Source organism: Platalea leucorodia, assembly GCF_965183815.1.
Source record: "Platalea leucorodia genome assembly, chromosome: 6".
Lineage (NCBI taxonomy): Eukaryota > Metazoa > Chordata > Aves > Pelecaniformes > Threskiornithidae > Platalea > Platalea leucorodia.
The window spans coordinates 9,792,986-9,818,309 of record NC_138828.1 but is presented as its reverse complement, the minus strand read 5'-3'; the positions used below and the strand labels follow the sequence as shown (position 1 = coordinate 9,818,309).

At 36.6% G+C, this 25,324-nt stretch overlaps 1 protein-coding gene and 1 long non-coding RNA gene across 9 annotated transcripts in view; one reads left to right on the top strand and one right to left on the bottom strand.

Moving 5' to 3' along the window:
* Positions 1–25,324, top strand: part of SCLT1 (sodium channel and clathrin linker 1) — a 47,189-nt gene that overhangs the window by 13,456 nt on the left and 8,409 nt on the right. For 4 of the 7 annotated variants that reach the window (XR_014228567.1, XR_014228568.1, XR_014228569.1 and 1 more), the window contains exons 11-19: positions 4,329–4,419; positions 4,592–4,683; positions 6,350–6,527; positions 10,000–10,098; positions 11,768–11,839; positions 12,790–12,864; positions 13,368–13,513; positions 14,460–14,652; positions 16,049–16,245. Coding sequence is in view for 4 of the 7 variants with exons in the window: in XM_082315797.1 (XP_082171923.1) it covers positions 4,329–4,419; positions 4,592–4,683; positions 6,350–6,527; positions 10,000–10,098; positions 11,768–11,839; positions 12,790–12,864; positions 13,368–13,513; positions 14,460–14,652; positions 16,049–16,245 (1,143 nt within the window). In the remaining 3 variants the exon portion in view is untranslated. Of the gene's footprint in view, positions 1–4,328; positions 4,420–4,591; positions 4,684–6,349; positions 6,528–9,999; positions 10,099–11,767; positions 11,840–12,789; positions 12,865–13,367; positions 13,514–14,459; positions 14,653–15,387; positions 15,441–16,048; positions 16,246–23,717; positions 23,832–25,324 lie in introns of those variants that run through there. The other 3 variants (XM_082315798.1, XM_082315799.1, XM_082315800.1) reach the window with 3 other exon arrangements.
* On the bottom strand, positions 10,130–23,727 carry LOC309592444. Of its 2 annotated transcripts, XR_014228571.1 has the most exons (4): positions 23,624–23,727; positions 22,923–23,083; positions 19,561–19,692; positions 10,130–11,171 (listed from the first exon to the last, which is right to left on the bottom strand). It is a non-coding gene; the product is annotated as an uncharacterized lncRNA (long non-coding RNA). The 2 variants fall into 2 exon arrangements; XR_014228572.1 differs by lacking the exon at positions 10,130–11,171 and having other exon boundaries at positions 18,978–19,692.

Here is a 25,324-nt window from a genome sequence, read left to right as displayed (position 1 = left end):
TCATTATCGACCAGTGATTTTTTTTTTGTACAGCCTTAAATAAGCTTTTAAAATAAACTTTAGGTTTATAAGTTTAAAATTTATAATGTACTTAATTTTGGTTTAATTATTAATTTTTCCTTTGATTTTGGTGATTGTAATTTCCTTTGAGACTGTGATTAAAATATTTAATATTGTTGGACTGCTATGATGTTTTAATTAGTTTTATCTTTTGATTTTAAAGAATGTCATCCCAAAAACAGTAAAAATAATTTCCATTTTTATGTAAACAGTTAAAGATGGCTCTGTGTGTTTGTGCATGCACATGTGTTCATGCACTCAATTTTGTATGCAGCTTTTGCAGGTAATGCCAGTATTTAGAAACCTAGGTTGGCTGAAGGCATGCTGGTACTGATTTTAGCCCTCCAAGAAAGCATGGCTGCATCAGGCATTCCCTCTCCTCTCTTCCAAACCCATGCAAAATATGACATGAAGAGCAATTGGTATCTGTTGTAATGCTCAGTGCTTATCGCTGTAAAGATTGGGTGTTATACAAATTTCAGCATCTGTTTAATGAGTCTAGTTGTACAATTAGTAGATATTAAAGTTACTGCGTCACAATACCCACAGTAAAAGATACAGCTTTAGAGTGAATAAACAGATTCATTGGTGTTGAATATTGGTCATTGTTGAATATTTATTAACCAATTTAAAAATGAGTCTTTTTTTCAAGATTGGTTGTATCCAAACTTTCTTGCTGTTAGAGCAATAAAAATTAGCTGCTTCTAGAATTAAGCTTTCACCCCCTGCTTGGTACGTTATGGTTTATGTACTAGAAGAATTTTATTTGTTTTAAACAATGTTTATTTTTACATTTCCTTTGTATAATAAATTTAGGACCAGAACGTGCTTACAAGTGCCAAGTTACCTCAATGGCTGAAGATATGTTTTTGAGGGGGGCTTGTTAGCACCTCTCATTCTTATTAGCCAAGATTTTTCCGTGGAAAAACTATTTTCAAAAATAGTGTGTTTTGGAGAAGGAAAACGTTGTGACAAGCAATCAAAGATTAAGGTGGTATTCAGGGTATTTGCTAAAATAAAGTATTTCCAAACTCCGTCATCACTTGCAATTTGCTTGTGCATGCTACTATTTAATTCTTAAAAGGGAAAGAACAACATTTTCACATCCCTACTTTTTTGGAATTTCTTTCCTTGCAGAGGGTATTAGTATTGAATTACTGTTTTGGTATCTCATTCAGCTATAAATCTTTGGTCTTGCATTGACATGCTTACATTGACTCACGTAATAAGTGGGTATGAAAGCAATTAGCATTAACTGAACCTATTTTAGACATTCAATAAATGCTATCAGCATTCAGTTTATTACTGCATTTCTAACACTCTCAGTGATTTTGATTAAAAAAACAAAAAAATCCCAAACTTAAAATCATTCAGGTTGTGGTTGTGCAGCCAGTTGAGCGTTTTTGTCAAAATTACAGATGTCATGATTTCCTTTGGTCTCACCTTTATTTCATTTTTTTTTAAAAGGAAACTCCTTTTTAGGCGTGATCCTTAGAGTTACATGAAATTCTTTAATGATACCACTTTGATCAAATAATTTAGAATATGGCATGACAAGCAAAATGGCCAAACTCTTTGATTCGTAGCCACGCATACACACCAGGATCTGTATGACTGGCTATATGGCAACGAGCGTGGATAGTAGAAGGGAAGTGCTTGTTTTCTGCTTAAACTGCTGCTTTGGGAAGAAGGTGTGTTAAAAGGTAGAAGTCCCTGGGACTGACTGAAAGCTAGTGGATCATCTTGCTCTGAACTTTTACTCATATGTGCCCAAATATATAGGCATATTCTTGATTAGTTGCTGTTTTATTAATAGTGAAATTGTGAGTGACTTTAGACTTCCATCTAAGTATCCACAGGGCTGGAGTAGTCATCTTCCTTCTCATTTCAGAACACTAGATTTCTGATTTAATATGTTCTAGCTGGGCAAGACTGCTCAGCACATGTGGCTTAAGTCAATCAAAGCAGTTAACTGCATGCCATTAATCAATAAATGGACAATCAGTGGCCTATACATTAATGATCAATGTTAATAATATAACGGGTAAGCTGTGATACGAGGCATTTGCAGTATATTAATAAACAAATGCAAATCTATAAACAGCCTTCTGTAATTAATCCCATGAAGTACTGATCTCACACACACTTTCTTGCTTGCTCTTATATAGGTACACACACCCTCTCTCACGGGAAGCATGGATTAAAAGTGTGTGCCCAGGTACTCCCTTTTGGGGACGTACACGTGCCCCACCTGCACGCCCCTCGCGCTGGAGGTGCGGGTGCTCCAGCTTTGTGTGTGCGTGTGCCGCTTGCTGAAGTCTGCTAGCGGTGCCCTGCTGAGAAAGCGCCCCGTGAGTTCCCACACGCGCCCGATGGGTTGGTCCCCAGTTATTTCCCCCTGGGCTGCCAGCTGGGTGCAGGCTACTCACGGCGTCTGGTGGGGCGGCTGCTCTCGGGCACGAGAAGAGGTGGCAGTGCCCATGGGGCGACTCCTGGCAGGGTCAAACGCAGCTTCGCTTCAAACGTGTCGCCCACGTTCACAAGTTCTCATGTTTCCTTTCAAGCTGTTGTCTTCTCACAAGTCTCTTTGTAACTGTTGAATCTGGCTGGTGATGAGAACTGAGCCGTTGCTTCTCATCAGTGTTAACATAAACTCAATGCAAAATGTACGGTTACACTGTACTATTTACATACTATTTACGTGCTATTGCGCTAGCTATTAAGGGGTCATAGTCTGCCGTGCATAGAGACAATGTAATATTTGATGTATTTCTGTAGAGAATTGAGGTTTGAACAGATTTCTCTTATTTATATGCTAGAATTTGTATTAAAACATTTATTAGTGCTTTAGTGTTTCGAAGCTCTGTTGGCATTGCTAGGGCAGAAACTTGGCATTGCTGGGGCAAGGATGTGCATTTCAGAATCTTAAAGCTTTTAAACAGAGGTAACTTGCTAAGATTATGTTAAAGCTGCATCCTGAGAATCAATTTATTGCATGTTAAACACACACCTCTGAATTTGATCTGGATCTGAATTTGGTCATTAAAATGCATTTTTAATACTGAGGCTGTTCTGCATTTTATGACCTCTTTATATTTTTCTTATTTTTCCCTTGTTATGCTGGGTTTTGAGTTTTTATTTTGGGTTTTTTTTACAGCACATGTTAAATATTTTTGGGGAAGCAACTTAATGTCCTCATAAACTTAACAGTACTTTTTGTAGGAGAAAGGTGCATGATTCAGATGGAGTAAGATCAAAGTTTTGGACCTGCAATGAGGACCATGTGTCTGGAAATAATGCTGTTATGTTTGTTTTTTGCTTTTTAAAGAAATTATAACAAAATTAACTTTCCTGATTAATTAAGCTGAAATTAAGTATTTGCTGTAGAATTGCTGGGATTATGTATATTTTGCTTAAGATTTTCAGATAGGTATAATGTGCTCTTGTCTTTTATGCCATTACATCAAAATTATTATTTCTCTAAGGAATTTTTGCTGGAAGTTGACCCTGAACAGCATTAAATATTTTCTAGCTTCTTTCATGGCTATTAGTGCTCTAGTTTGCATTAGCTTATCTAATACGTTTGCTCTTTTTTAACTTCATTATACATTCAATCATCAGTCTTTAAATTTAGCCGAAGATGCAGCCTGAATAATTGGGTTACACCCCAGGTGAAGGACTCTCTGTCTTTCTGTTCCCAAGCCAGTGGAGTAGGAGGGTTGCTCATTTCAATGAGCTTTTCTACTGAGGAGGAAGTCTGATTCATTAACTAGTCCCTTTTTTTTTCTTTTTTTTTTTTCTTTTTTTACCCTTTTCTGTTTCAGCTCATCAAACCTCTTCAGATTACAAAGCACATCAGTTAAATTCCTCAGAAGTGGTTAATGGATTTTTTTAAATTCCTAGTCAAATTGCTTTAAGAAGGGAAATCTAATTCTGGAAAAGACTTCTCTGTTAAGTATCTGTGGCCAATTATATTGAAGTTATTGAATCCCTTAAAGTTTTTGATTGCTTAGTCCTCCAAAATATTTAATCAACACATACACCTTCTCGTTAAGCTATCTTTAAGAAGTAATTTGTTTAATGAATTTGGTATTCCTCTCTCACTGCCACATAGTAAGAAGGAGAAGGGGGAAACCTTTACTGCCCTGTAGGAACAGTATTACGAAATCTGACTGCCCTTCACAGCTGTTTCCAAACAGTTGTAATGGAGTTGGTTTTTTCCCCTATGATAATTGAAATGTAATTCATAGACTGTTTTCTTTATACAGGCAAGCCAAAATAGATGGGCGGACAGCAAATGCTAAGGTTGATGAAATGACCAGATTGACAGAGAAGCTTCAAGGCCAGTTGGAGAGAAAGGTATTCTTGAGAAAGGAACGATTTTCTATTGCAATTTAATGGCTAGTCGGTTATCTGAATGCTGACGTTAAATTGATTGCAAGTTGTTCTCTAACTTGTTTTATGTTAGTCTATCTTTCTTTTGTTCAGGGAAGCTCAGATGATGTCTGGATAATACCTATATTCTTTCTAGGAAGAAGATGTGATATCTGCCCAGCAAAGAGAAACAGCATCTGACAAACGCTTGCAGCAAATGCAGTCTAGTATAAAACAATTAGAAACAAGGTAAAGATAGCTCATTCAGTGTTAATAACAGGATACGTGCAAGCGAGATAAACTATTACGTCTTTTTCAGCCTCTCGGTTTTGTGTTTCTGAGCAGTTCTGTTTTCTCAAAATACGGATATCTTATGCTTGGCTGCTCTCCATCTTATTTGTTCTATTCTGCAACCTTTCAGAACAGCTTCTGATTTCAGGGTGTTTAAAATGATAAAACAGACCACCTGATTTTATTGACTCTAAGGGAGAAAAAACAAGGCATGTATTTTTCATTCTAGTGTGGAAATTCTAGTTACTCAACTCTCGTTAGCTGTAGGTGGAGTTCTAAAGAGAAACATTCACACTGAAACTTGAAAATGTTTATGTAAACTAGCTGGGTTTGAGGTGAATACAGATTTTTCTTTCCATGTTAAATAAGATTTGGTTTCAGGTCTTAGTTTAGCAATCTTTATACAAAAAAGGTTATTTAATAAAACTGTTAAAGCACACTTCTTAACAATAAATGCTAGTTACAGAAGTAGTTTGAATACCTGCTAAGGAGTAGAAGTTTAATTCCAGCACTATCTACTGGAAGATCTAAGACTCGATCAGGTTCTTTCGTCTGGGTTTTTTTTCCCCCCCTCACTTTCCAAGGATATCACACTTAGCTGAGCACAGTGCTTTTGATTCAAGTATCATGAGCGGTTATTAACATTAGTCAAATGACCTGATAGCTGAGGAGAATTCATAAATTTCTTATCGAAATAACTGTGTGACTGTTCATCTTCCCTTCTTGGTCACAGCCTTGCGAGCGTGATTAGCAGACTCTTCAGTAACTCTGGGAACCAGCCTTGTGACCGCGTGGTCAAGTACTGCCGCGAGGAGTTGCACAGACTTGTGTGGCTACCTCTGCTTGATGAATTTCACTGGCCTAGGCGTTGTGGAGGCTCTTAAGTTTATTTTAGAATGTCTTAAGGAATTAGCTAGTTTTATTATTTTCTGTAGGTTTTTGGTTCTAGAAAAATTGTGATTTGGTTCTACAAAAATAGAATGCTTGTCTTTATATTTTATGACAAACATGTTAGAAAGTACAAAAGCGTGGCTGCTTGAAAAGGCAGCTCAAGTGTTGCCCAAGTGCTCACTGTGGATATTTAGAACCACGCGCTTTATTGAACCAGCAGCACTTGTGGAACTTTCTGAGATCTTTTCGAGGATACCTCTGAGACTCTCCTGCCCTTTCTTGTGCCTGCCAATACTGACAATCATAATTAAACAATAAGAGTTTCTGAGCTGTTGTAAAATTAGCAGTGGTTTTCTTGTTCTAATGGTATAGCTGCAACTTCATTGCCCACATCCAATTATTCCATTTCCTCCACAGAGGGAAACTTTATTCCTTCTGGGGCTCTTCTATTCTGTTTTAATATAGAACATTTTCAGTGATGTATCCCAGGATAGCAACATTCTTCCAAGGATCTTCTGAGATTAGATATCTGAGTTAACTCCTTTAATTCTGTTTCTTTCTAGGACTTGATGAATTATTAAACTCAAATCTTCTGTCCAAAAACAAGCAGAAAACCAGGATTGACGTTTTGGCAACTTATGAATAAATATTTCCTATTAGTTTAGTTTGAAAGAATTAGCGTCTTAATTAAACACCTTGTTGTTAAATGAGTAAAATTATTACTGTCTTGTAGATTACGTGTTACTGTCCAAGACGCTGAACAGCTGAGAACAGAAAGAACAGCCCTGGAGAAACAAATCGGAGAGCTTCAAACAAAGTGTGCTAATCTAGAAAGGGAGAAGTACGATGCTGTTGCAAAAGTCCAAGATTGCATACAGCTCTTAGAAGAAGCTAACCTACAAAAAAGTCAGGTAAGGCAATGGATGAAGGTATTTCTTAGATATTGGAATACTTTCATTACTTACAGTTGCAAAGTGCCTGATTATGTATTCTTACAGGCATCCATGCATACTCAACGAAGCTTCTTTTATGTCTGTTGTACTAAAATTAGTAATGCGTAAGATGGCAAACTGTGGTATCACCATACATTACTTAGACGTGTCAGACAGTATAAATTTCAAAGAATATGTTGAGTGCCTGGCTAAAGGTGATCTAAGTGATAATACTCTGCCTGAACTTGAGTTTTCAGACACTTTTGACAGAGCTTCTTATCAAATACTTAAAAACAAATTAGGCTGTCAGAATAAAAAGGAACGTCCTGTTATGAATTTGTAACTTATTAATGGTTAGGAAAGAGGAGCTAAAACTAAAGGCACTTTCTTTGTTACGTGATGGACATAGGTCACCAAGAGAGCGAGTCCTATGTTCAGATCTCAATTATTCAGAAGTTGTCTGGAAAAGTGCCTGAGTAATGAGTGGGTGAAGTCTGCAGTCAGGAAAAAATTGCAGAGGCGTTTATTAGTGTATTATAAAGTGGCAGAAGAAATTCAAATGTGCCATACTCGGTGCTGAATTTAGTCTTACCAGTCAAAAAACGTTTTCGGTGATGGTGTGGATGTCTCAAATACATTCACGCGATCTGCAGTGGTACTTGATACAATGAATAGAATGTGCAGAATGAGAGTTGAAAATAAAGATGCCTTTAAACATAGCACCATCATGTGCAGTTTTGATCAGCCCATTTCAGGCAAGACACAGGAGAATTAGGAAAGTGCAGGAGGAGTCAACAAAGAAAACTAGACGTGCAGAGAAGCCTTAAAACCAATTTTTATATACAATGTGTTATTAAACTGTCATAGGATGACGTGTGTGCCAAAAGAATAGATATGAAAACAGTCAAATTCATGACAGGACAATCCACCAAAACTTCCTACAGAACAGGGTCTAATCTAGCAAGTCTTGACGTGTCTCTCGATCAAAAAAAAAATTCACCCTGTTTCCCAGTTCTTAACTTTCCTGAAGTATCTGCTGTTTGCCCCTTTAGGATACAGGGCTTGGTAACCTTTGGTCTAGTATGGGCTCTTTGTGTTTTAACGCTAAGCTTCAGTTCGACTTAGGCTTTTAGAAATCTAGTGTATTGTGGTTGCTGGCAAGACAGAACTTTAATGCACATTTGGTGACTGCAGCCATCAGTAAGTGAAACCCGGTTTAGTTAATGTCTGTGGGAATAAATGGAGAATTTGGAATTGATTCTGTCTGGGCTAACACGTTGAACTGTTGAGCAGTTAAGGACATAAATGCTCCCTTTCAGTCTGAAGTCGCTTTTCAAACTTGAGGAGCCTCCTGAGTATCTAAACTAGCTTTTTACTTTTAACTTTTGGAATATTAAAGTTAGCGCTGCTCTTGCTGATTTCAGTTCTGTGACAAAGGAGGCAGACCTGCCTCCTTTTTTCTGACAGAAAAGGTAACTAACTTCTTGAAAGAGATTCTGCTACCTTCTGGCCTGCTTCCAGAATGGATTACAATATTGACAAAGCTTCGGGTTCTGGTCATTACTGCAGCTAAACGTCTGTGATTCTTCCTGTTATACAAAAGACAATTATCATCTTGTTACAGTCTTTCTTCCCATATATTTATAGTCATTTAGGAAACCCTTTGGTGGCATCTTTTCATAATTTCCTCATACCTTTCTGGCTCTCATTTGCTTTATGAACTGATCTTCTACTGTTCCCTTTACCTGTTAGGCTTTGGTTCAGAAAGGGGTGAAAAATGAAGTTTTACATCCTCCAGCTCTTCATGGCCACCTTTGGACTTGTCAGTTCCTTTTTCTTAGTAAGATATTTCGATCCTTAACAGCATTCCCCTACAACCGGATAGTGGGGAGAACATGAAGAATGAAAGGTGAAAATAAAATCATTTTTTTCAGAGTTTAAAAAACCAGAAAACACTCTTTCATTTGCAAATTACTGGTAAGGAGTATAAATCGCATTTCCAGTTGGCTAACTATTAGTACATCAGAGCAGTGTTAGAACACCATTTTTCATCCAAAAGTAGTTCAGCAGATCATCTGATGCCATTTGCTATAAACTCACATGAAGCTGACAGAAAGAAGTGGTCCAGTAAAAATTGTTATGATGTAAATTGCGTCTCGAAGACAGTAACTGAGCAGTCATGGATAAGTAAGTGGCTTGTTATAAGTAACAGTTTAGATTGATGCTGTAGTAAGAATAAACTGGAATTTGCACACACTTGTTAATTTACTGCTCTGGCTAAAGGATCCCAAATTTTTCAAATTGGGAAGTTTGTTAATGAGCAGGATAACAAAATGCAGCATAATATACATATGAGTTAACTCTTCGTGTCTTCAACTGTGGCCACAGAGGTTTCTCCCTGCTCTGTAAGAGACTGAGGAGTGGGAGTAACAGGCTGTCACAATAATGCTGCTTGCGTGCAGAAGCACACAAAGCTAAGCTTATAAAAAGACATCAGAAGAATTTTAAAAGAGTAGTTTGAGAAATAAAATACAAAGTTGAATTGAATGGGAGCAGTAAAAGAGAGTATGACGGATGAAGTGGCATGTTACTGCCTGAAGTGAGTAACCTTCTATAGGCTGAATTTATGTCATCCAATAGGGATGCTCTTATGTCTCTCTCCCTTTATGCATCTACATATTCTTTATGTGCCACCTAGGATTTTTCATCTCACCCATCAAGAACTCAATATTCTGTGATCTTTTCAGACCAGTATCTCCTATTATACTTCAACATCAGTAGCTTTCTTGCATCCTCCAGAGGAAGGGTTCCTCGCTACACCTTTTTCTGTAATTCTTGCCATTCTTTTATGCTAAAGAGCTGTTTGGTTCTTTGTTAGCCGCCGTGAAAGGGACTGCATGCACATTCCTTAGTTGTTTATAAATTTTTACTCTTTTACTTTTAGTTTTCTGGGAGATGAGTAATTTAGTGTATCAACCATAAAAAATGCTCAAGCTGTACGTAGGAGCACATGTGTGTGTCTGTATACAGGTATTTGGTTTCCTAACAGAAAACTTTCTATGTGCCATCGTTGGCATTTTTTATTACAGATCCTGGCCCCAGATGAGAACACTGGAGAGTAGCTTTGCCTTTTGGTCTGGGTTCCTGTGCTTTCTTCTGTATAATTCCATGCCCAGCCAAAATCTGAAGTCCCAATAAGAAGTCCTAATAGAAAAAGGCACCTACTGACACTAACTTTTTGTGTGGTTCTGATTTACATGAGTGTGCATTTACTGCAAAATGTTCTCGCTCTTCTTGTTTTCTTGTTGGGTCTCTGGGTCAGCTACTCCAAAGTAAAAAGGAAAAAAGGTTTTTTGAACAGTGACCGTGTGTGGTTTAGTCTCTCAGTGCTAGATATTATGTCACCACAGAAATCTTACCAGTAGTATTTCAAGTTGTTATTTTTTTCTAGGCACTCTTTGGGGAGAAACAAAAGGAAGAGGAAATAAAAAAAATGAAAGATGAAATGTCTCAGCTCGCAGAAGATACTGCTGCAAGAATTAGAAAGGCAGTAAGTTATGATGTTTAGAAAGAATGGGAAGATTTTTTTGGTTTTCCTCAATGTGACAAGCTACTGATGGTGCATGGTCATCATGAGCAGTTTTCTTAAAAGTGTTTTGATAATATAGGTAGCAAGGCAGCGTGCTGACAGTACTGTACTCCAGCTTTGTTATCTAGACATATATTCTTCCGAACTAAATGATCTTAAATCTCTCAAGAACCAAAAGTGTTGATGTCGGTGCAGACACTGCTATAGAGAAGGCTGCACTGTGAAGATGTAAAGAATGGCACTTTGGTTTCAGAGACTCTGCTCAGTAGCACATCAACAGACTGAGTGTTGTATTGGTATCGAGGTATTTAATTTATGATACATGGCCTCATCTTGGAAGTTGCTGATGGAAGCTTCTCATGCATATTAAGATGATAGGGCCTGGTGAAAGTTATGCTATCATTTTTTTGGCATCTCAGTCCTTAAAAATATTCCTCTATTCAGGCAAGTAAGACTCTCCTACCAAGTACAGCTAACAATCAAAAGGCTCAATATCACAGCACACTTAGAAATCAAAATTTGGTAGAGAAGTGACTCAAAAAAAAGTTGTAGTCTCTTTATGATTTTTGTTATTGTTGTTAGGAGCAGCTGAAAAACTGAAGCTCTTCTGATAAAAGACTAGTCACAAAATTAATTTTCTCCATGTTGTGTCCCATCAGCAGTTAAAATGCAGACTAATCTACCTGGAGGTTCTCAGTAATTATCTGCATGTCAAAGAGCCTTCCTTTATTTTAAGGCAGACTCCAGAGGAAATAAAGGCTTGTTACAAGCAGGTGTTGGCAATGTCTTTTGTTGCAAGTGAACGACAGCGTAAAGCAATTATCTCGTTTGTAAGTTTTCAGTGGTGAAATTGATTTTGCCTCCTTTCACTTTCTTCACTGTGACACAACTTGCATATGTACTGTATAGGGATGAAAGGATTCTTTTTGTTTCCAGTCCTTTCATTTGGCGAGGTTTCAGGAATATACTGCCCAAATTTTCAGAGCCTTTAAAATGAGGATAAAGATGGTTTGTGCCTTCTTTGTGGCAGTTACCTGAAAGAATCACAAAAATTGTGTGGATTACTTAAAACTGCGATATTAAATGTCATACACAATTTGGAGAAGGTGCAAGAGCTAAACAGTAATTAGGATAAGCACTCTAGTTGTGACAATGATTTACTGATCAGAATCTAGAAATATCCTATTTCTTATTTTGAAATTATCTCAGTAAAAGTGAATCTATCAAAAGCATAAAAAGTAAAACTTTAAACTATGAGTTGTCATGTTTCTCCAGGTGTTAACAAATACTTCTTTCGTTACGTGATCTAAAAATATCTGTTACACAAATTGCAAATAACTTGCACCTAATGGACAGCAGCTTTCCTGACAGTCTTGTTCTTTCTGCAAGTTCTTGTTGCGATGCCCTCCTTTCTGCTTTTTTTTCTAAACACCCTTAGTTAAAGTACTATGGATTGATAATAACCATTCTTTCTAACATTTACATAATAAGATTTGTCAGTTATTGCAGTCCCGTATATTTCCATATTTATATACATGCACCACATATGGACTATATATATGTATAAAAGCAGGATGGAAGAATAGTTCACGGGATTAATTTTTTAGTTTTACTTTGGTTTTGATCACAGGTAGACTCTGCAAAGAAGCAATATAATGTGCAGATTTCTCGACTGACAGAAGAACTCTCAAGTCTTCAGATGGTATGGTGTTGACTGATGAAAGTATTTTTGATTGTAAAACATTTGAGACTTCCAGTTTTTGTTTATCAAGTAAAATACTAAATTCAGATAAAGGTCAGTCAAGTAAAATATGATTAATGAAGAATTGTCCAGGACTATGCTTTATTACTCTATAGCACTTCACGTTCTGCATGTCTCCAGACATGAATGCAACATACAGTGTCTTTCATGTTGCTTGAGAAAAGCAACTGTGTGCAGTGTCTTAACAGTCAGTGCAGAGATTCATATTTAGGTATAAAGGATATTTGCTTTGAAAATTCCTTTTTAATGTGCAGATTTGCCTCATGGGTATACAATCATATCTTACTTGTACTGAGAATCTTGCCTGGCTCTGCGTGAAATACTACAGTTCTGCAAATCCACACATTTCTTTTTGTAAGTTTATTCCTTGATTTATGCATATTGTTGTCATAGTTCACAAGCATCTTGACAGTGAGATTCTGTGCTGGAAAACATTTCCCATGTGATGTTTTTTCTTAAGTATCCCTGTTTCTTTCAGGGATAAATAAAGCATGGAAAGCAGAGTATTGCCTATCTATAGCTGGGGATGTAGAAATGAAGTACATGAAAGTTGATAAAGTATGCTAAGAGAAAGCCTGTGCGTCACAATCATCGTATTCTTGAATGAACCAGGACTTGTAACAAACTATGTGGGACACTAGAAGAGCTTGGTGCATATGCACCTATTTATGGATTAAATTTATTGAAATGGTTTCATTTTACGTGTCTTAGTCTGTATAGTGAATGAGGCTGATCCTATAGAGAAAATAATGAGCAGGTAAATATAATCAAATGCATTATGTACCAGCAGCAAGAATTACATTTACAATGGCTGGGTTTTGGCTTTGGTACTTCTTGAATTTTTCAGTTATTTTTTATTAGATTTATTTAAAAATGACTTTTTAAAATAGGAATGTGGAGAAAAACAGGGACAAATTGAACGAGCCATTAGAGAAAAGAGAGCAGTGGAAGAAGAACTTGAAAAGGTAAGACAATTGCATGCATTTTTACATCGCGTTTAAGATCTCCTTTCAGAAGGAAAAGATGTATTGATTTTTCCCATTTCTCATGGTTTTTTGGTTCCCTTAGTTATTTTATTTTTTGAGTAGATTTTCTTAATTGTAAATTTTCATGTAATTATTGTAATGTGTGGGGTTTTTTTAATCTGGAGAGTATTTTAAAGCTGTAATACTAAACTGAAAAAGAGGGTTCTTTGAAAAGTGTAAAACATAAAAGGAGAGATGTTCGACATAATCAGAAAGAATTTTGGTATATATTCCAGTTAAACTTAAGCTCAGTAGACAGAAAACTAAATGAATGCCAGATCTTTGAAAACTTTTTTCCCAAGTAGCAGCAACAATGATAGAAATTCAGTTTTGTTTTAAATCGCTGGAAAATAGGATGCAGTGAGGAGCAGCCTCCTTGTCAGTACCACTGCCAATCACCAGTGCAAGGTAAAGGGGATCTTATATGTGAGTTCATTCTTCAGATTTGCAGGGAAGACAGAGGACATGAATCTGACCATAGAAAACTGGAGCAACTGCATCAGAAATATTTACTTGCAGAAACTACAAAAGGTGACCTTCAGCTAAGTCTACAGACAACACAAAATAAACTGAAACAACTGGAAATGAAGTAAGTAATGGATAGTATAGAAATTGGAATGGAAAGCAATGGAAATTATTTCTGACTAATTAAGTTGTTAATGATGTGTTAGGTTTTTGTCGCATCTTTTTAACCAGTAGCAGGAATAGTATCAAGATACCATAGTTCTGAGGTAAGGGCAATCATGAATTACTGTAAAAGAATTAAAGGAGATAACACACTATGAAATGAAAGATTTTCTTTACAAGATGAGAACTGCAAGCAGTTGTTTGATAAAAAAATGAAAATATATTATTATTTGGAGTATATTATTTGGAATCTTTACTGCATTTTTAAATACTGGCTGTAGGAAATACTGTTTGTAGGAGAAGTTACTCTATGAAATATTCAGGAAGAATTTGTTGCTTTAAAAATTCATCTAAAGTGAGGAATCTCCTAGTACATGCAGAACACTGTGTACATAGCATACTGAATTTCAGGTCTGTGTTCAGAGCTAATAGACATTATTGCAATTCCAGTAATACAGTGGTAAAAAGTACAATATGGTACACATTTTTAGACCAGGTTGTTGTTTTCAGCATGAAAAGTGTAGGATTCTCTAGGAGCTTCAGTCATTTCTGTACTCTGATGATCGTAAATGCTGTCACTTCACCAGAGCAATCCTCAGATGGGAATCTGGAAATGTTATAAAAATGAAAATCTTGTTTCTCATTGTCATTTTACTGAGATTGCTACAATATTAGATTGGTTTTATGAATTCCGTCAACTTGATAAAATTCTTTGCGGACTTGTGCATAGTTCTAGCTGTCAAGCCTGTTAAACATGGTGAGCTGATAGAAGCTTTCAGGAAGAAACAGGGGAACAGTTGTACTGGGTCAGACCAAAGATCTGTCCCAATATATTTTATTTTTTTTTTTTCTCTAGTACAGAAGTTGTTCAGCTCTTGAGTTCCAACAAGACTTTTCTTCTCTTTCAGCTCTGAGGAAGAGAAATCTCGCTGCCAGGAAGTTATCTCTAAATTGCAAAGCATTCTGGATTCAGAAAGAGAAAAGAGTGCCTTTGTCAGTGAGCAAAGGCTAAAACTTCAGCAAGAGAATGAACAACTGCAAAAAGAAATGGAGGGCTTGAGAAAACTGGCCATAGAGGCTCAAAAAAAAGCTAAAATAAAGGTATGGTTTATATGTTGTTTTTCTTTTAACGCAAGACTGATGTTTGCCTAATAAGGCAGCAGTTCTAAGAGAAAATCATTGGAAGTTTAAATTAAGGATGAAAGTTTCAGTGATGCTTCCTGGTTTCTGCGTAAGAGTAATTTTGTTGTAGCATTGTGTGTCCTCAGAATCTGCTGGGTAACTCAATCTCTGCTATTTAAATTGTATTTTCATAGGTATTACATTCTGCTTGATAAGAAGATCCCAAATGTTCTTTGCTTTTTATAAGATTAATAGGTTAAATAATAGCATATTTTCCTTCAAGTGGTTTCACTTATTCCAATTCCAGATCTTCATTTATCTACTGTCTGTAATGTGTTAGGAATCTCCGTATGACTTTCAGTCCAGAGTGTTCCTCTACTTGTATGTCCACCATGTTGTCAGAGCAGTGTGGAACTAATAAATAATTTAATAGCGTGGCTGTCAAACATTGGTTCTGTATTGTCTGGACAGAGAACATTTTTCTATATGAATAGGTAACAAGATAATTAGCTGAAAGATGGGTGTTCTTTTTGAACGTGTTCTGTTAAATGCACCTGAACAGACTGCAGGTGGGATAATGAATTAATAGTAACCTCAGCAGATTCATGGTACCTTTGGCTTCTGGAGGGAGTCACAGCTTTGATCCTTGATGTGATTTCTAAACATATAAAGCTGGTACTTTTGTCATATAAAGCCCTCTGCTCTTAACTCCAGGGGTGTAAAGATACTGAAAAGGGATCTAAGAATCTGCAGCAATGAAGACTTTGGTAAGCAGTTTTACAAGTCATGAACGGGGACCATCTCAAATCCAGTTTCCACTTTGCACAAGAAGATAAAGGAAGCAGTCAAATTGAACAGAAAATCTTGTTCCAGCTCCAGAACCCTTTGGTCAAACGTAGTTTAAAACCAAAGGATCAGAGTCTTGTAACAGATAGGTAGTGGTTATAAAGCATATCCCAGATCTTTCTTTGTCTCATTTTTAATCAGACAGGCTTCCATTATAGTCACAGATAAGATTTATTGCTTGCTTTCATTTTTCTCTGATGTACAACGGATTTTAGGTGCAGTTAAGAAACTCCTAACACATTTTAGCTAGATGAAAAAGAAAGAACGTGCTTCTGTGGAGAAAACACAAGGGAGAAGGATAAAGATTATTTACAAAAATAAGCATACGCAGCTCATTATCCTTTATTGTCAGTTGTACTATTTGCTTAAATTGGCTTTGGGAACATGTATCTATCTGAACATATAATTACAAGTTTAATTATTGCATGTTACATGCTTTCAACAAATGTTTGTAGATTTAACTCAAGTGATGTAAAAAAAAAAAAAAAAAGTGAGAGACTTGATTGTACCCGATTTGTATTTTTTCTAGATAAGCACAATGGAGCATGAGCATGCTGTGAAAGAACATGGATATGAAGCTCGACTTAAGGAAATGGAAGACACCAGTCAAAAGTCTACTGCTGAACTTAGGCGTCTGTTAGTAGCTCAGCAAAAAGCAACAAATCGGTGGAAGGAAGAAACAAAAAGTCTTACTGAAACTACAGAAGCCAGGATCAGTAAGCTAAAGTGAGTGCAGTTTTGTTCCTCTTCTGGAAGCTGTTACAGTTTTAGTTACTGTTTGGTGTATGGCAGTAAAGCTGTGGTGAAAAACCATGAAGAGCAAACCATCCAGACTAGACGATGTGCTTCCCGCAAAACAAGGAAGAATGCTCTAAAGAGAACTTTTGATGCTCTCTGTGAAGTTAGCACTGCAGTAAAAATTTTGCATCTTGTTGATGTGTGTGGATTTTGTAATGACAAAAAGTAAATATATTCCAAAATGGAATATATTACTTTTAATTTTCTCTTTCAAGATATAACACGCTCAATTTAGAGAATTTTAGCTTTGGATTATGAAAACCTCTATATTTATAGCTATTCAGAACAGTCACCATAAAATCAGTTGTGGAGTGAGTCTCCAGACTTCCAAAACAAGCTGAAAAGAACCTATTGGGACGCACATCTAATGTTCTCTTCTGAGCAGCTGCTGCCATAAATAAGGAGACAAATGAGTTGTGTGATTGCCCTAAGCAAAAATATGATATAAACTTTACTTTTCTCTTAATTCATACAGGTTGCCAGGTAACTAGCTGATACTTGTATTCCCAGCACACAATGTAAGAATATTTTCAGTTTTGAAAGGGCATAGTAACAAGGGCATCTCACACAACAGACACAGGTACAGATTACATGTGATTCCTAGACGCTGGGGAATATAGGCACCTATGGTGCCTGTGAGCCTATATACAGACAGACATCAACTGATTTAGAAAAGACAGTGGCATTATTGGAAATGGGTGAGTAGAGAAGGAAGTATGCCAATGAGAAATGAGCAATTTGCAAGTTATGTCTGAAACAAATTCTGCAAACTTATCTTTGTTTTAAATGGATGCTGCTATAGATAGTGTTTCCTTCTACTTGGATGTTAATATCCATTAAAAAATGTTAAGAATCCACACTGATCAGTTTATGAAATAAGCAGATAGGGCACCTACATTCATCTCGGTTTTCCTTTCCAGTGTGTGGACCCATTGCACGGTGTTAACATATAAATGAATTGATCTGCGCACAGTGGATTTACAGTGTCTTTCCTTTTCTGGTGTTGCCTTCCTCCACCTCAGCTTCCTCACATGTCTTGTGTTGGGCTGGCAAGTAACAGCCAAACTGTGGCTAGTTGCGAGCTGACGCACACGCTCGCTCACTTGCTGTGGTCAGCCAGCTAGCCGGTGCTTCTAGGAGGCCAAGTTTTAAATGGGCTTCTCTCAACAGAGGCAACGTTTGCTTCATGCTTTATTTGATTTCTAAGCTCAGGAAACTCTGTCAATTAGATCAAGTAGACTATAAATTAGAGATTAAATTAGCCTGATATTTTTATAGAACTTCTTAGAAGTTTATGTCCTCCAGATCTCTTCCTCTTCAAAACTGGTTGAAGTTTGGAGGAGACTGACAGACTGGTACACAGTAACTTCTAAACTAGGAAGCCTGATTTCATAAGTCTCATTTCTTTAAAGTTAAAATGGTTAGAGAAGAATATGGTGTTGCAGATTTCATTATCTTTTAGGAAGTGCATTCAGTGGTTTTTAGAAGTAAAATTCAGGGTATGCAGCTCTGTTGAGAAATTTGAAATGACCCTTTAGTCACTTAAAGCGCAGGATGCACTCAGGTGTCGTTCTTTGCTCAGAGTGATTTTAGGAGTTGCTTACTATCATGTTAACAAGGAAGCAAAGCTTTTGCCCTATTAAAATTGGAAACCTGGGAATTCTAGCTTTTATTTGCTTTGGGAGTAATCTTTGGATTTGTCATGTTTTATTATTATAATGGTTTACATATTCTCAGCTCGAACCATAGTAATTCCAGTATCCTGTGCAATTTCTTTTGACATCTTTTGTAAATGCAGTAACTAAAGAAGAAAAATAATTTGTAATGTTTTGTGGTAAGGTAAATTTAAGCTGTTAAACTAGTAGTTTATTTTCTATAAATGAAATTACAAAAACTCTCACAGCCGAGCATCTAGGTTCATAACTAGATCCTGAATGTAGTTCAGCAACTTCCAATTAAAAGGGAAAAATTGCAGACTTCCAAAACAAAGATGTCTGTGAAACAGCTGCTGTCCTTCTTAAAGCTTTAATGTTAAGTGTTAAAATGTTGTTATAGGGGACCAAAAGCTTTAGACCTTATTTATCTGCAGCAAAATGCTGACATAGAAAATATAACAGACATAAGAGGAAGTCTGCTTTGTGAATCTGTATGAAAAACAGGTAGTAAATTGTGAAAATGTCCCTGTTTATGTGAGAGACTGCCTATGTGGCATCATCTGGAAAACTCCTGCAATAATTTACCATCCTGCGTCAAGAGAATACTGCCTGAGGAGCAGAACAGAAAAAAATGTTCATCTCCTATTAAAAATTGTAAGTCTACACTAAGTCCACATGATTCTCTGTGACTTCAGTAGATATTTTGGTGCAAGTCTAAAGGCAAAGTCGGTTACTTTTTAAGATGATTTCATAGGTGGTGCTTTTACATACTGTATGAGCTAGAAGCAGAAGTTTTTATCAGACATTTGCTCTACCTAACAAGGACCCTGGCAATGGAAACAAGTTTGTTCTCTGCTGGAAGGTAGTAATTTAAACTGACATAGGGAATTTCATAATTAAATCTGTGCGGTCATGCTCTGATATTATGGTGACAAGTGGCTATAACAGAACCTACGAGTATTATCTGGAAGATTTAAAACCAGCTGATTTTTCACATTATACACATTACCAGATACCTAGCTGTATAGTGCCCAGTGCAGTTGGTATGAAAATTAGCTCCTGAATTACACAGTACTAGTTATTCAACGCAAAGTCCTTGCTTATATTATAACTGAATAATTAGCATATTTATTTTAATCTTATCACAATAACATTTTGAGTAAGTATTCTGAGTGCAAATTCAGAATGGCAAATCACTTCTTACTTTGTTGTGATCTAAAATCAAGTTGCTGATTATTTAAAAAGCAAAATAATTTTGCGGCAAATGCTTTTATCATGGAAATATCAGCAAGACCACTAAATAATAGACTGATGCTGGGTAAGCAGGATCTGTTGAATTAAAGGCTCTGTTTGAAAGTCCTCTTGAGGCTAATGCAGGAAATGGTATCGCCAAGCCGTACAGAGGGGTCCAAGTGAAAGTGTGATGATCACCCAGCTTTCCTATATACATAATTTTTAAGTTTATGTGGTTTTGAGAGAGTTAGTTAAGCTATGAGCTTGTAAGGAAAACCTAATATCTTCCTGAGAAACTTCATCTTGTCATGACTGCACAGCAAGGCGATGAACTTCGATGAAGATCTCAACATACCCTTTTGGGATTTAGATAGAGCGCGCTCCAGGTTTAGCAGCACATCGTGGTTATTTAGTATACGTTGAGGACAGTGTGAGGCATTCCTTGGCACTTCATGAAGTTACTGTCTGACGTATCAGATTCATGTAACTATATGAGCAAATACAGAGATTGTGTTGGTGACATGTAGCAGAAGTTCAGTTTTTAATAAGAATTATTACTCTTACAGCATAGTAATGTGCTTTATAAGAGAATGTTTTTCAGGAAGTTCTAAACTTCCTAACAAAGTCATATCCATGTGTACAGGGGAGGTAGTTTACATAAAGGCATTTCATACTGCATTTCACCAGAGGTTTGCTGTTAGGGCAGCTCTCGTAAGCATCGAGTCAGTGTCCCATTTGTTAGTGTAGGTGTTTCCCATTCCATTGCCTCAAATTCATGATCTGTTGCTGGTTTTCAGTTCTATCCTCATTACTTTCATTTTCCATGTGAAGGTGTCTGAAACTTTTTGGCTTCTTTACTAACTTCCCAGCAGCAGCTGCTAACTTTTCCATATTCTGTGCTGCTCGTTTGTCATCTTTTAAGTCTCCAGTGTTTTGTTTGTGAGGTGTAATACATATACATAAAGGAATTATTATTAAATAATTACTTTTAAGAAATGAAGCAACATCAGGGAATGTTAGGTGATTTTTAATTTTAAAAAAATTAAGAAGCAAAAGTAAATTTTGCAACCTGTAACACTAGAGCAGGGTGTGATTTTTTTTAAATAATATGAGAATCTAGTAGATCAGTGAAAAACCTGTAGATAAAAATGCTGATAAATCAATTGATAGTTTCAGGCTTCACTGAAAATTATTCTGTGCTTTCTTGGACATTTGGGTCTCAGTTCAAGTTAAACATGTAATCATGGCCTATAAATCTGAACTTGGAATTAAAAAACAGTGCTGAAACAGTAGGCAATGCATTGAATACCTGTAGACTAAATTCCACCATTTTCTTCATAAAAATACATTACAGTCTTCATTTATGAGAAGAGTTTTCTTCCCTCTAAGCATCTTCAGATGTCGTACGCTTTTAGAAGGATTTATTGGTAACAGACCTCACCTTCACCTTGCAAGGGGGCAAGGAACCAGTTTTGCTTCAATATACTTGTGCCAAAAGTCAATCTTGAAGGTAACTAAGAAGGTCAGTGCTTCTTGCAACATAGGTCATCGTTCCAAATAAAAACCTTGCTCTTGGCAGCATGACTAACAACTCCTGACTAGTGTTTATTCTCTTTATTCCTGCAAAACGTCTAGTCTGGCAGACTATGAAAGGAAGCTGCTCTGGCTTTTGATTGCATCCATTTTAGATGTACTTTGAGTTCTAATGACATTTACCGAGGTGAACTGAGACAGCAAATATTTACAATTATAAAACAGTTATGCAAATGAATGATTACTGTTAAAGGTTGTAAAAAAGTGGCATAGCGCTCATATTTATTTAAAGATGAGTTGTCGCAAGGCTTTTCTATTGAATTTAGGTCGTTTCTTTCTTGAAGAATGTGTTTGTATGTAAAAAATTAATTTAATCTATATCTGCTTATATATGTTTATAAACACATACAAAAACTATCACCCTCAGATTAAGTCTGGGGGAATTTTATATTTTATGTTAATGTGAATTTAATGCTTCCTAAAGACCTGTACTGGGTTTGGCTAGGATGGAGTCAATTTTCTTTATAGCAGCCTGTATGGTGCTGTGTTTTTGATTTATGACCAAAAGAGTGTTGCTGAATAGTGCTAATACAGCGTCCAGGCCTCCTCTGTTTCTCACACTGCCGCCCCACCAGCGAGCAGGCTGGGAGCGGGCAAGAAGTTGGGACGGGAACACAGCCGGGACAGCTGACCCCAGCTGACCAAAGGGATATCCCGTGCCGCATGACGTCACGTTCACCAATAAAACTGGGCGGAAGTTCTTCCAACGTAGCTGTTGTTTGGATGCCGGCTGGGCATTGGCCTGCTGGTGATCAGTGAGTGATTTTGCATCTTCTTTGGTTTTCCCCTTCACTTATTAAACTCTCCTTCTCTTGACCCATGAGTTTTTGTCACACCTGTACCCTTTTGGTTCTCTCCCCCTTTCCTCTGAGGGGGAGCGAGCGAGCAACTGGCTGGGGACTTACCTGCCAGTTGGGTTAACCCGCCTCAAGACCAAAGGACAGATGTGGCTTTTGAGATGAAAATGCATATTAACGCTTCGTTTTAGTTGAATTGGTTTGGTTACTTGCAACGGGCTTGCGTTTTGACAGTTTCATCTCTGCTAGGGTCTGAGATTCAACCACCAATTCAGTTCTGACCAGGAATAATCAGTAGAATGAACTTCTGAGAGGCAAAAAGTCATCTTTCATATTTGTTATAGGGGTTTAAATGGAAAATAGTAAGGAGGGAAGTGTAGAAATGCTAAAAAAACTAGCAAACATTTCTAAAGGTAATTTTTTTCATAACACAAAAAGATCTTTCAAGTCTTGGTGAATAATTTAACTATTATATGTTCATTAATTTAGTAATTGACACTTACCCGAGTTTCTATTTGATTTTTTTTTTCTCCCCCTATATCTGGAATATTGTTTAAGTAATCTAAATAACCAAATTGGAATTAGATTTAATGTTTAAAAAGTTATTTTGATCTTCAGTGTTACTTCTCCACAAATTTGAGTGGAATTTGATAAGAAATAGAAGCAATCCATGTTGTTGTTGCTGATCTACAGGAGGTAGAGCTTCCAATTGTAAAGTTGTAAGCTCTAAGATCACTGTCAGTTTGAATGTCCCAAAACTTCAAGGGACTTAGGTGATCTGCCTTTGACAGCTGTGGTAAAATAATAGTATCCAGTGCTTCCAGCTTCTTTTACATTTCTTGTCTTCATTTGAAAGAATTTGCTTTTGAAAGAAATGAGGAATACACACACATACTTTTAAAGGCTGTTGCTTTCACTGAAGTACTATAATCTAGAAAAATGGTTCCTATGCCCATAAGGATAGATTGAGAAGGGGTAAGAAAGTTCTGACGCCAGAATTTAAGCACAAACAGGGTAATCAGATCTGCCAGCATTTACTAAAAGCAAATAAAGTGAAAGACTGTATGCAAGTTTAAAAAATAAGGGTAGATTATTTATTCATTCGGTAAAGTCCACTGTGACTGGTCTGTACTTATGTTAACTAGGTTAAACAAATAATTAAAAAAGAGGTCATAATACAAGTAGTAATAGATGGTTAATCCCGTCTAATGGGCATATGAGTGTTCTTCATAGATTTTTATGTTCTAATCCTGAGAACGGAGAAAAGAATTCAGGTAAATTGAGAAAGAATTTGGCAGATAACCAGTGGTTACACATAAACTCTTACCGGGCTCCTCACCAGTGGCCAACACCAAGAGCATATTTCTGTTAAATGTGATTCTGGAGCAGAGATCGGAACAAGATTGACACCGATAAGCGAAGTGTCGTAATTCAATCAAATGACTGAATTATCCACAGAATGCCCTTCAGTGGAGTAGATCTTGAAATCTGCAGATGGGAAAAAGGTAGATCTTGTAACTTGAAAACATGACAGGAAATTGATAGTTCTCTCAACTTTGCTATCGCTATTACTTTGGCCTGTCAGAGGTGTGGCTGATTGCTCAGTTAAGGTACAGTTTAGCCTGAGTAGGGGTAGGAACAGGTATACACAAGTCTGTTCCCTTTTTAGAAATATAAACTGAATCGACAAAACAAACAGTACATGAGACAATTTATAAACGTTGGCTTAGATGATAGAGGGTAAATACTTTAGAAGTTACTTCCATGTAACAATGCATTTGAGGAGCTTTAAAAATCTTAACTCGTTAACTAATAAAAAAAGCCATAAAATTTAACACTAATGCATAGAATGAACAAATTGGTAAATTAATAATCTTAACCATCTGACACTATTGTCTAGTAGTAAGATATGACTGGGGGGAAAAATAAAAAATACTTGTTGTAACATAAACCCATTATATTTGAACAACTGTACTGAATGGCTTCATTTTTTTAATATTCACTTGAATTATAATTGTCAGTACTTACAAAAAGGGAATCCTTGCCATATTGTTTTTAAATTTAAATACTCTGCTTGGCGTAAGTCATCTGATTGCAGCTATTTTGGGTGTCTTTGTTCCAGTTTCTGCTTCTGAAACATTTCTGTGTCTTAGTTAGAGTCCCTGACTCATCGGGAGCCGTGCGTGGCTTTTGGAGCACTCAGTTTTCTCTTTTCTACAATTGAAAAGAATCTGCCTCTGAAGAACGACCTGTTTTGGTGCCTGTGTATGAAGTGCTGGCCAGGGCTGCCTTCTCCTTCTCCCTACATCCTGTACAGTCCATTAAGTGAATTGCACAGCATCTTGAGATGAAGAAGTTTCCTCCGTTTCTAAAACATTATTCTTGGCTGCACTTCTGTAATGTTTGGCAGCCATAGCTGCTTATTTTAAGATGTTCATTAAAGAAAAAAATTAACAGGATGAGAGACAGCTGCAGGTACTGGCAGTATACAAAATTCATAATTACTAAGAGTAACTGAAGCATATTATAGTATAATTCAACCGAAAAAACAGCTGGCACATGCTATATTTGTCATATGAGAGCTTTGCAGAACGTACTTGCTACAGCTGGCCGATTTATCACCCGTCTGCCGAAATGCTAGAAGCTCACCTTTTGTTTCCTACTCACTTAACAAAGACAATATGGAGTAGGGACCGATTCGATTATTCAGCAGTTGGGGTTACTGCTCAATTTTAATATAAAATCTCGTAATGTGTGTTTGGGGGAGGGTTAACAATCAGAATGGATTGTCTAGCCCAATGAATGTCTAGCTCAGGAGCCATCATGGTTCCGTAGGCTTACAAGGTCAAACTGTTTTCTTTAAATACGTGTTCAGTGTGATCTAATTATAAAAATAATTTCTTGATATACAGCTGTATAGGAGCATGTAAACTCTGTTTATGGCCTGTGCTGCCCAGAATGCTAATTCCACACCCCAGCACAAGCATAGGAGACAGACTGGTTTCAGTCACTAAGACTTTTTAATTTAGAAAATTAATCTGTTTGGATAGTCTTCTAAGATGACGTAACAACAAAGATGGTTTGTCAGAATTTAAGAATTTCCTTATTTTCAAAGCCTTTTTAACTAGCGTAGTTAAACTTGAACATAAACAGTCTACACGTTGTAAGGAGTCGTGTTTGAATAGCTTTCTAGGGAGTTTGTTTTGAAAAGGTACGTATGAAAAGGTACGACAGGAATTGTATAAAATTGTATAAAATTTCTGCTAATAAAACAGTTTATAAAAACTGAACTTTCAAAAAACAGCTGTTCATTAGGGCTTCTATATTGAAAATGCTTCATCTTGATGCTTGATATTGATTACAGAGGACAAATTGCAATAAAAGTGTTAAGAATTAACATACTATTTTGATCCTGCAATTGTAATCCATCTTTAGTTCTTTAGTTTTAATTTAATTTTATATAAAAATGTTCACATATGGTCACACGGGTATAATCTATATAGAATTTTAACTGTTTAACATCGTTTAAATATCTGGCTATGTACTCTCATTTTTATAGCGGCTAGTCAAAAGATGTTGACCTGTTTTTAGGATATCTACCTGGGATGGGTTAAAGGGGTTGGCTGAGAACAAGGGAGTGGAAACTACCAGCTAGGTGTACTCGCAACCTTATGTTAACCGATATATTGCCACCCTGTATTTCAAGTGCCATATAGCTGTTTTCAGTCA